At 40.2% G+C, this 11,464-nt stretch overlaps 1 protein-coding gene across 1 annotated transcript; it reads left to right on the top strand.

Annotated features, from left to right (window-relative positions):
• Positions 1 to 1,209: 1,209 nt before the first annotated feature.
• On the top strand, positions 1,210 to 10,871 carry fkbp1ab (FKBP prolyl isomerase 1Ab). The gene is made up of 5 exons (XM_038723471.1): positions 1,210 to 1,366; positions 1,520 to 1,567; positions 6,380 to 6,492; positions 7,038 to 7,196; positions 9,435 to 10,871. Exons 1-4 carry the CDS (start codon positions 1,330 to 1,332, stop codon positions 7,164 to 7,166), a joined length of 327 nt encoding a protein of 108 aa, XP_038579399.1. The 5' UTR covers positions 1,210 to 1,329; the 3' UTR covers positions 7,167 to 7,196; positions 9,435 to 10,871.
• Positions 10,872 to 11,464: the final 593 nt, after the last annotated feature.

Raw genomic sequence — 11,464 nt, 5'->3', positions numbered from 1 at the left:
GACTTCTGTCACTGCGACTCGCCTCACTCACTCTCTTCTCATTAGTTTTTTTTTTTTTCACTGCAGTGCTCTCCAGAGTGGCCTGAAGTAAACTGCAGCCATTGCACTCTGATCTGTGCTCTCATATGGAGGATGGCAAATATTTTGTATTTTCGGGATATTTTATGAGATGTGACATTGAACCAGTGTGTTCTATTCAATGGAATAGACCTTGAGTATAAAACAAGCTCATCACACACACCCCTGGCACAGTAGCCTATCACACTGTACACACTGCCTGCCAGATGTCAAGTTGGTCACAGATACAAGAAAAAACATGCTTAACTTGTCTTCAAAATAAAAGCACACAACTCTCCAGTGATTCAGAAGCCTGGTCACCTGCAATGTCCAGTTTTGAAGTAGGCTGAGAAATGCTTTTGGAAGACATGCCACAGTAGAAAAAGCACACTTGTAAATGAATGATTGCTGAATTCCATTGAGCTGCTTCAGTTTCGGGATCCTGGGATTGTACAGGGTGACATTGCAGTGTGTTTACTGTAACTGGACTGAAAATGGTAATCTTGGCGATTTGAAGGTTTACTTAAATCCTTTTCCAGTTTTTCTGTAATTAATGCCATTTCTACAGGTATAATAACTGAGTTAACCAGGTGTCACTAAAGTTATCAAAACATAAACAGTTGGAAGAATAAAAATAATGGATTCAAAACGCACAAACAAGCATTTAAAAGAAGATAACGATAAATCAAGACAAATCCATTTGAACATTTTGTATGAAACACACTACCCCTGCAATTAGGGTATTCTCAGGAATTTTTAATGTTAAGGAAACATTCTGTAATACTGAGCCAGAGTCAGTTCTACACTTGTTTTATGACTTCTTCTCATCAAACAAGCATTGGACAGATATTATATATATATATATATATATATTAGATGTTATAATGTAAGCCTAACAGTAAATTTGATATCCCCAGAGCAAAAGTCTTACCCCTCATATTAATCTGTTGACAGAAGACACAAACAACCACAACAACAAAACGATACTTGTTTGTAGTATTGTTCAATTAGCAGCCTGTCTGATGGGTTACCCCACCCTATCCTGCACCTCCACTATGGCCGCCAGGGGGGCTGCGCTGCCCGCTGGAATTGGTTTTATTTCGGAGGTTGTGGGCGGAAGTGTTGTTGCATAATGTAGGGAATTGACGCTGGTCTCCCTGCAGCGAGCTCAGAGAGACAGACAGCTGAGAACATCCGCTGGAGGAGCAGACAGACAGACTGCGGGAGAGTGTTACCGGGTGCAGGGATACAGCTCCAGAACACACCGCTGAAATGGGAGTCGAAATCGAGACTATAACTCCGGGCGACGGTAAAGAGACGGAACACAGGAAACGCGTTGTGTTAATTACTAAGCGCACATTTGCACTTAATCTGTTTGCATATATCTACTACAGCCGCAGAAACACCGCCTTAATTGCGTGTTATTCCCGTTATATTCAGCGCCTCTTTGGTTTCTCCACAGGAAGGACTTTCCCCAAAAAAGGACAGACGTGTGTGGTGCATTATGTTGGTGAGTTTTAAATAAGAAAGTTATTACTCTGCATGCATGCACACAGTCTGCACATTTAGCTGTTCCAGTTGGTTATTTGTACTCATGGAAGGCCGTGGAGTGACGGCTGCGGGCAACTGTTACTACACCCGTGCAAAAAAAAAAAAAAAAAAGGAAAGAAAAGCTAAGCATGTTAATGCTGTAAATATCACAGCAAAAACTGTATCCTCACAGGAAAAATATTATAGCGATTCTAAAGCACTTTTCGAAATGCTGTGGAGTGCAGCAGACATGTTTTACCCTCAAACCTTCCAGGCAGTTATTTCTCAGTAGGGAAACAGGCACTGTCAGTGACCGACTGGGCTGCATGAATATTTAACCCCTTCACCACATTTTCACTCCATGGTGGCACGTTTGTGTTGGAGATACTCGGGTGTGATCATGTCCATAGCAGGAGCGGTGGCGGTATATCCCGGGGACAGCGCATGGATTCATAACTGCATGCGTAAAATAATGCGCGCTCCAGTTTGGAGCGAGCGGTCCGTTACAGTCTCGTCAAGACCAGTGGATAATGTGGTAATTTGTCTTGTCTGGAGAATTAATTAAAAACGAGACGCAGACGGATTCCGCCGTAGGGTTCACTCAGATCCCAGACAGACAGACCAGACAGCGGGGGTTTAAATCCCGTCTGATTTACAGCGCTTTTCTGTCTTTGTTGGAGTTTTTTTTTTGGGGGGGGGGCGTTTAGTTGAGCGGATTATAACCGTCTGGCCGATTTAAATAATGGCAGACTCACTATATTATTCCTGTTATATTTATACCAATAGTGCAAAATCCTTGAGTGTAAGTTACAAAACATTCAGATTATATCATGAAAGCTTAGAAAAGCAGAAAATAGACCCGTTTTCAAATATTTTATAACAGCAGGCCCGGATTAAAAAGTCAGAGGTCCCTGGGCACAAAGTTTTGTAGGGCCCTCACCCGCTGACCCACACACATGCTCTGCAACTCCCCCCCTTGATAACAGCACCACAAAACAAAGCAACAAGGCTGACCAGAATCCAGCAGAGCAATGAGAACCAACAACGGAGTTCACAATGAGTTGGTCATTTGTCACGTGAAATACATTACTTAAATAATAAAAATAGTAGTCATCGCTTCTCTTAGCACAAATAAGCCTGAAACATTCACGGCCATACCAACCCTCCTTGGAGACACCCGTTTTTCACTGCCCTCTCCCGTTTCCTCCCGGGTCACCGCAGTATGATTAATGTTACAGTAGGTGAGTGGTGGAGGCTACACTGTTGACAATCATGATTGTAGATTTATTTCTGGAACAGTGTGGCAGTTTTAGCGAAGGGTCCTATCATTTCTCCCTAGTTCGTCACTTACTTACTGACTTACTTATAAATTCTCTAATATAATTCACAGCAGCTATCGCTGTCCATTGCTAAATTAGATTAGCCAAAAATTAATGCAATATTTATCAGTGGATGAGCGCTAACGTCAATGAGCAGTTAAATTATAGCATTTAACTTATTCTAAATATATCTGCGAGCTGCGTGCCTGTAGTTAGTCTAAACCAGATGGGACGTGAGCTGAACCTAACACATCTTCCAGCCAAACAAAGTTAGATCCTCTTTTAAATGCGTGTGTAGACAGTCATGTAGTGGTTGGGAAATGGTTTCTCGTAGCTTTGGGTAGACTTTAGGAGTGCTGGTAAAGGGATACACTAGATGTGAATATGCTACATAGAAAGTTATTATGGCAGGTTATGTGTAAGGTCAAAAACATGCTTATTCTCTCTCTGCACTTTCTAGCAGCAAATATTTATTGATTTGCAGCTGTTTACATGTTCAGTTGTTGAGACTGTAATCTTAGGCATTTTTAACATAATCCATTAAGGAAAAGGTTTTATAGCCCACATACAGAACAGCTTTCAATATCGGCCTGTTCTAAGTAGTAGTCAGTAATTTATACAGGAAACGGCTCTACTATCCAATAAATTTCAAAATCAAAATATCAGTTTATAAATTGGATCTTTTTCACTTTAACATCAGCTTCTGCCCCCAGAAACACATATGGTCGGGCTCTACAAAATTTACACTGATGAACACATGTAACGTTATTCATCATACAGGATTTACACCACATGTCCCTACTTACTGTAAATCCCATCATGTAAACACATAGTGCTTCGCCTCTAATCCAGTTCTATGAATCAGATTCTTCCATAATTCACATTCAGTAAAGAGGCTACTTCATTGTTGCCATGTAGAGGCAGCCCTCTTTCACTTGAAAACTTAATGACAACCCGCTTGTCTCCCTCCAGCTGTTGCACTAGTTTAGGTTCACAGTCCCGCTCCCAGTGACAGATGAGATCCGAAGCAATGCTTACATGTAAAAATGCTCTGTGCTTTTCTCACGCACACGATTGCCGTCAGAAAAACAGCAACAAAAAGATTTTTCTTAGTTGAATAAAGCATAAAGGCAAAGCTAAAATCACCTGTGGATGGTGAATAGGGGATCCACTCTCTGTAAACTTTTTCCCCATTTGGGAATGAACAACACAGCAGATCATTGGTGAGGGAGCACACCTTACCCCTTGAATCCCATCACGGGCTGAGGCTGGATATACTTTGTTGATTGCCCACCAACACCGGGTCACACACCTCTTCCTTGGCTCCTTTTGAATAGATGGCACATGTCTCAATAAAGACGCCCCCCCTCTCTTCTTCTTCTCTGTTTGTTTGCGTTTACTACAACCACTTCTCTCACTCATTTTGAACTACGACAAACGTATTCCCACAGTCCGCTCAATTCAGCGCAGGGTTATGACCCGGATGACCCACGTTAGGGGCGCGTTGTTACTGGTTGTTATGTGCTTTCTACACTTATGGTTGACCAATAATATAATTCTGTTCAGATAAAAAATATATCTGCGTGCTTTTTATTGGTTATACATGGTGTCAATATCTAAAATGTAAAAAAGACAAAAAGGAAAAGAGGAAAAAAAAGATTTTTCTTCCCCTGGCTTGGGCCCCAAGTGCGTCAGAATGCCCATTGGATAATCCGGCCCAGCCTAACAGGAGTGTGCAGCCATAGCAGCAGCACTGTGCAGGTTGTGTAGACTAAAGGCTCCTGCAGACTACCTTCACAGCGGTGCTTTGAGCTAAATGCTAACATGATTACAGTGACAATGCTTATGCTAGAGTTTACAATGTTCAACATCTTAGTTTAGCTGTTAACATGCTAGCGTTTGAGGTGTTGAGTAATTAGCTGAGGCCGATTAGCTTTGCAGGTATTTAAGTACTGGAGAAAATTTGCCCTAATGATGGCGTGAGATGAAAAATCAGGGGATCGCCGGAGTGATTACAATTCATCATAGGTACATGAATGTCTGTAGATTAGTTGTTGTGACATTTGACTCAAAATCACAAATGTCAACCTAATGGTGGCACTAAAGGAAAAGTCAGTGGATCACCAAAGTCCTTAGTATTCATATTCTGGCTGTAGATATTTCTGTCTTGACGAACGTGGTGGACCGACCGACAGACAGACAGACAGACAGACAGACATTGCCATTCATAGAGCCACTCCAAGGCTAGAAGTGTATTGAAAGACGACCTATTTAAATACAGTACAAAAACTGAAACATCAGCAGCAAAATGTGATTTCAGATGGACTTTGCTTCCCAGTGTGCCAGATTGTATATTTGTCCGCACCTGTTCTTGTTTGGCAAAGCTGGTCTCGGTCTCCTTGCCTGGTGAGACGGACATAACTCTCTGTGTAATACAAGCCTCATTTGCTTCCAGATTATGTAACTTGAAGTAAGCTCTGGTTTGAGCCTCACACAGTGAAGCATTTTTTCATTTCTTTTTTAGGCATCCACCTTTTTTCTTTTTTTGTATTTCAAACAAACTACAGGATTTCCTCTCTGGGCAGTCTCCCTTCCTGTCAGCCTTGAAATGAGACATGTAACAGGATATTCCATTACACAAGCTTTTTAAAATGTAGACATCCAAGTGAAGATCAAAAGTTGGATTTGCTGTTTTTCTGGAAAGACTGTCTACAGGAAATGGCTGGCGTGTGAAAATGTCAGCACAGTGTTGTTTAGAGGTGAAATGGAAAATGCAGTGTGTTGATGTTCATTGGCTTTGTTAGTTGGATAAGAGCCATTCAGCTCCTACAGATAATTCCAATTGGACGATATCTTGATGTCCAGAAGAGGACAGGCCACTCACACCACTCTGGATTACAGGCTGCATCTTGCCAGCTGCCCCCTGATGTGCCCAACAACATGCGTAATGTTGCCTCTTCTCCCACACTACACACACACTCACATCACACCAAACCATCACACTCACACATGCTGCCTTGCTGGTGCTAATAACAGTAATAGCGCTGGCGTAAATAGTTCTGGGTGGGATGCTATTCTGCAGATTGATGCTTGCATTTTCCTGACTGTCACACTGAAACCCACCCTGCAGACAGCTGCAGCGGCTATTTCTGAGATCCTTGGAATCTCTTCATTTGCGCTCTGAATATACACACAGCAGAGAAGATGGATGTCAGACAAGCTTGGAAGATGGATTTGTTTCCAATGTTTTTATGAAATGTTATAAATACAGTTTCTTCATGCTTAATGTTGCTGCACGGAGAGCCTGTATGTAACAAGTTCTGCAGCAGGAGTTATCTTAGTGATAAATGCTGTAATGTTTTGCATGTTCGGAGGTAATGGCTGGATTTTTCACCCACAGTTTAAGGTTGTGCATTAACAGCTGCCCCACTTTCTTTCTGACTCTGTACCTCTATCTATCTCCTTGTCTGCAGGCTCCCTGACAGACGGACGCAAGTTTGACTCATCTCGTGATAGGGACAAGCCTTTCAGATTCAAGATCGGCAAGCAGGAAGTGATCCGAGGCTGGGAAGAGGGTGTAGTGCAGGTATGCTGGAGAACTGGTAGCATACTACTAATATTACACTTAAATACAGTCCCTCAGAGAAGGGTATACTTGTTACAATGTATTTCTTAATGCCATTGGAACTGAAGTTATGGAACTAAGAAGCTTCAGCAAGCATGATTCAAAGGCAGAAATAATTTGGATTGCAAGAAAGAAGTCACATTTCGCTGCTGATAATGTTGTAGTTCATCTGCTGAAATACATTAATTTATTGACATGGCTCCATTATCGAGTTTTAACTGACCAAGGTTCCATTAACACCACAAAGAGTGGGCCTGTACAGCAGGACACAGCTCTATATCTCACACACTTTGTGTCTCACACACCAAATATTCTGCAGTAAAGGGTGAAGGATTAGATTCTTAAGAGAGATGTTCTCACTGTCACTTCCTCTGCCCCTGTAGTTTATTATCCAACTTAGACTACAGAGACCACATCACGATCAAATCTCATGTTGAAAACTAGCTGTTCCACATGACCCCCGTTGTCTCTTTCTCTATGCTGTGTTTGTCTCCTCGTATCTCCAGATGAGTGTCGGTCAAAGGGCCAAGCTGACCTGCTCACCTGACTACGCTTATGGAAACAAAGGCCACCCAGGCATCATTCCTCCTAACGCCACCCTCATCTTCGACGTTGAGCTGCTTGGTCTGGAATGAAACAAATTCACTGCCTATGTTTTGTTTTGTGTAAGTAATCTGCAACAGTTTACAATCTGCCGATTACTGTTGGTTTTGCAAGTCTTCGTTAAGAAATCACATTCTTGCTGTTGCACAGAGAAAGTCATCAGCGGGAAACCGGTGGTGATAGAGGCTTGGTGACAAAATACTGTAGCTGGCAAGCTAATGGCTGACATGCTAGCAAGTTAGGAACATGCTAGTGCTAGTCAGTCTGAGTTTTTTCAATGTTCTCTGTACCGCACTGTTTACCCGAGCCAGTTGTGGTGAAGCAGGTTTGGATGGAAAACATGCTGGACAGGCGGTGCTTACTCTAGAGGTTTAGGAAAAACTATTTTTGGCTAGTCTGCTGTTGTGTGGGGCAAGATAGAGAGTGGGGCAGAAAATTAGCCTGAGATAATAATAGTAATTGGACAAAATCAATCAGGGGAGATGGAGTGGTAAAATAAAGGGTGGGTAAACTATAAATGTCCATTGCCTATACTGTCCAATGTAATATAATGGTAAGGCTAGTGAACCCCATGTTGCATTTGAAAAAGGTGATAAAATTAACTGGGCTAATGCAAAGTATTAATAGCCATGTTATGCTAAAAGAGCTGACTCTTTGATTTGGCTCCTGCGTGAGAGACAAATCCTCTTTGATCACAAATCAGTTCGGCATTTTGCCGACATAACAGTCCTACTTTTAGCCTGTTTAAAGTGTGTCTGGAGTCAGTGAGCCTAGCAGGTTAATTCAGCATATGTTAGTCTATCATTTCCTATCTGCATGATCGCAGTTAGGCTAAATTGCATGCTTCTCACTTTTTTGTAAACAGTCAGACTCCTTTGTGAAATGACAGTGTGATTGACAGGCAAAGCATACTGAAGGAAACGATCACTGATAGGATTCGACCGAACCAAGTCAAGTGTGTCAATATAGGCTGCGTAAATATAATCAAGTTATTTTGGCACAACGGCTAGCTAGCTTGTTTGCGAAGTACATCATTTCACATTATTAGGGCACCAATTTAGCATTGTAAAATATAATAAATTCACGGTTTACACTTTGTAGTAGCATTATAATAAGTCACGATGCTAACATGTTCATACAGAAGACATATTGATATGAATTAGCTACATTTGTGTAGAGTGCTAAGCTAAACAAACAAGCTAAATGTGAATTACCTACTGAGAGAGGGCAATCGTGAGCCATTAAATGTACACATGCTTCTGTGTTGTCTGCTTATGATTTTAAGTGCATGTTTTGTTTTTTGTTTTTTAATGTTGTCTGTACGCCATGTTTTAATTTTCTTATAACATCAACCTGCCAGGGACTCCAAATGACAATTAGTCTGTATGGCTAAATCTGGTTTATTTACATTTGGGCATTGTCCTTATGTTAATTAATGTGCACTGTCCCTTTTAAATAAAGAGAAAGAAATGTGCAGACTACCTCTTGTTTACCAACAGTATGTTGTCATGTTAACTGTAGGTTAATATTAATTATTACAAAAATTTTTTTTTTGTAATATAAAGTTTTTATTGGTTTTAATTCCACAAGCTGTAAATTATAATTTTACAGGCGAAGTAATTGATTAATGTGGTTACGGGTCCCTAGGCTACACCTCTTGTGGAGCTCACTGCCATCCCATATTACAAAACATCTGGCAGTTTATTGGCGCAACAATCTGGTGGAAAGCATGTGTGTAAGAAGTACAGATAAAAACACACAGGCATGACAAAGAACAGTCACAATCAAAGTAAAGATTAAAAAAATGCAGGCTACAAGATTTATATTAAAATTTCATGTATAAAGCTTAATCAAATGTAACTTAAATTTTTCCTGGGCCATTTTGGGTTTTTTTGTTATCAAAGGTTATGTGCCAGTGCCTCTTAGTCAAGTTTATAATCAGGTGCAAATTCAGATCAGCATCAGTTCGCAACAGTGCTACAGCCTAATATCAGAGCACAGAGATGAACAAGATAAAAGAAAAAAGGCCAGAGTGGCTCCAAGAGGAATTTAAAATGAGGCTTTGTAAAAAAAACAATTTTTTTGATTGCGTCTCGTCTAAGTAGGGAGACCCAACGGTCAGTGTATTCATGCTGCTGTGAGACATCTTCCACATACTGCGGATGTCCCAAGATCAGCACTTTGGGCAGCGGCCGTTACATGCTTTTTCCACCTGAGACTAAACCCTTTGGATGTGAGAACTGAGGTAACCTATGTTATTTGTGTTTAATCCTGAATTTTCCTTTTTGTTGTCTTCACAGGTGACTTCCTACCTTGTTGACCTGGAGAGAAGCTAGGAGGGTCTGCACATGATTCATATAAGAGGCTTGAGTCTATAGTACCACTACTTATTTCATCAAACTATGACAGTTTGTGTTATTTTATCTCTGTGACTGAGTGAATTATATTTTTCCATCATATTCTTCCTCCTTAAAACTATGGGCCATAACCTTACAAACCTCCACGTTCTGAATCTTGAGTTTCTTTGAAATGCTCTTTACTTTGTGTTTTTGATGTGTTTGTTTATGCATGATTTTGCTGAGAAGTACAAAATACCAATGAACCACTAGCAGTGACATTCATCTCTTATGAATCAATGCGTATTTAGTATTATGTTTGAGAGTTGGTGCTTTGTTGCATTACAGAAAGAATAAAGTGTACAAAAGAAAATGAAAAAGCACACTTTTGTATCCCCATCCAGCTTAAAATCCAAACATATGATTTGAAACGAGTTTCAGTTAGAGAGATAAGGCTTAGTGTTGTATTTAGTGGCTACCTGTAGTGCAATGTCAAGTCATGGGGGGCCTTAATGGTGCAACACAGGAACTGAGTTTGATACCTAAAATTTTCCTTTCTATATAGAACCGCTGTGTATTCTTTTACATTTAAATTGTGAACCGAAGTGTGAGCTAGAGAGAGATAATTGGCACAAAGGAGAACCAATAACAGATAAATAGTTCTAAAGCGTGCCTAAATATTCTCACCAGACACGTGGTTACTACCTTGCCCTGTCTGCATGTTCTAGGCCCGATGGAAACCCTAGTATATACATGTTGAAAGCTTTGCAGCCGATTTAAGTTATCATTGCCTTGTTATCTTGCCAAGTCTTTAAACCCCATTTAAAGCCATACACAGGATGAACAGTGCGAAGACGGGATTTGCGTTGACGCACATAAATTGTTTCTTAGAAAAAAGGAGAATGCTTGATACTTACAAATGTGGGTCGAGGACACAATCAATTTGTGACCTCCTCCAACCTTATTTTGTGTAACAACTACAATCATGTATTTTTCAGATGCCAACTTTCTATTTCAGAGACAACTCAACAAAACTAATGTATAACCAATGACAATAGATAAGGTTTTTCTTTTTTTGTTTGTTTGTTTTGCGTGTGTCAGTAAAGTACCACACGGCCTAACTTAAGTCTGTGTTGTGTAGGAAAAATAAAACAATGACACACAGGCACCCTTGTGGTTTTGTATCTCGAATAAATCATTTTAAATGGAGTTTAAATGAAGGAATATGCTGGCCTGGCTGTCAGATTTTGACTGTGGCTGTCGATGTTACATATTGGTGAAGCTGCAACTGATGTGGCAGCAGTCCACCTCTGTACTGTGTAGTTATTTGCTGATATGTTACTGTATGCAGGCTAAACCAATGATGACATATTTAAAATAAAAGAAATGCTCTCCACTTTGCCTATGTGTATTTATGCTTTTCATTATTTACATTGTTGGAATGGGGCTGGTTTGGATCTTTAAACCATGCTGACTTTTTAAATAAGTTATTTACCTTGATTGAACAATTGTTTGAATATTTTGAAGCTGTAATGTGTCGCTGTGCGCCCTGCCTACATGGGGATAAAAAATAATGCAGTCATGCGTGCTAATTAACAGTAATGGAAAGTAAATAAGTACATTTCCAAATGAAACGATTGGAAGTGCTTATTACATTCCTGCAACAGCCACCGATACAGCATTATTTAAATTTTTGTGTCAGAGCATTTGATATATTGATAGCTAAACAAATATAATGAATGCCTCTGAAATAAGTGGCCTACCCCAGCTTTAAGTGCAGTTTTGAGGTTTTTACCAAATTTCTATTTGAAAATAACACTGATGATGATCAGCTTATTTGTTGTATTATGGGAAATGTGGAATTCAGTATATTTTGGAGTTTGAGTTACTAAAAATGAGAGATATTCTAATTTAGCCTCTGTGGCTTAGATTATATTTTATCTGTCTCTTTTGAACCCCTAACTTTATGAAAGTGCAAAACTGAATCACTGGAG

This window comes from Micropterus salmoides, unplaced genomic scaffold (assembly GCF_014851395.1).
Source record: "Micropterus salmoides isolate LMB-PRFRI ecotype aquatic unplaced genomic scaffold, ASM1485139v1 Ms_hic_scaffold_16, whole genome shotgun sequence".
NCBI lineage: Eukaryota > Metazoa > Chordata > Actinopteri > Centrarchiformes > Centrarchidae > Micropterus > Micropterus salmoides.
This window is presented reverse-complemented; position numbering and strand designations above follow the sequence as displayed.

Excerpts from the sequence above, each read along its gene's own strand:
- fkbp1ab (XM_038723471.1), top strand. The coding sequence starts at position 1,330 with ATGGGAGTCGAAATCGAGACTATAACTCCGGGCGACG. Across the intron at positions 1,568-6,379 it reads GTGTGTGGTGCATTATGTTG|GCTCCCTGACAGACGGACGC; the intron begins GTGAGTTTTAAA and ends CCTTGTCTGCAG. Across the intron at positions 6,493-7,037 it reads GGGAAGAGGGTGTAGTGCAG|ATGAGTGTCGGTCAAAGGGC; the intron begins GTATGCTGGAGA and ends TCGTATCTCCAG.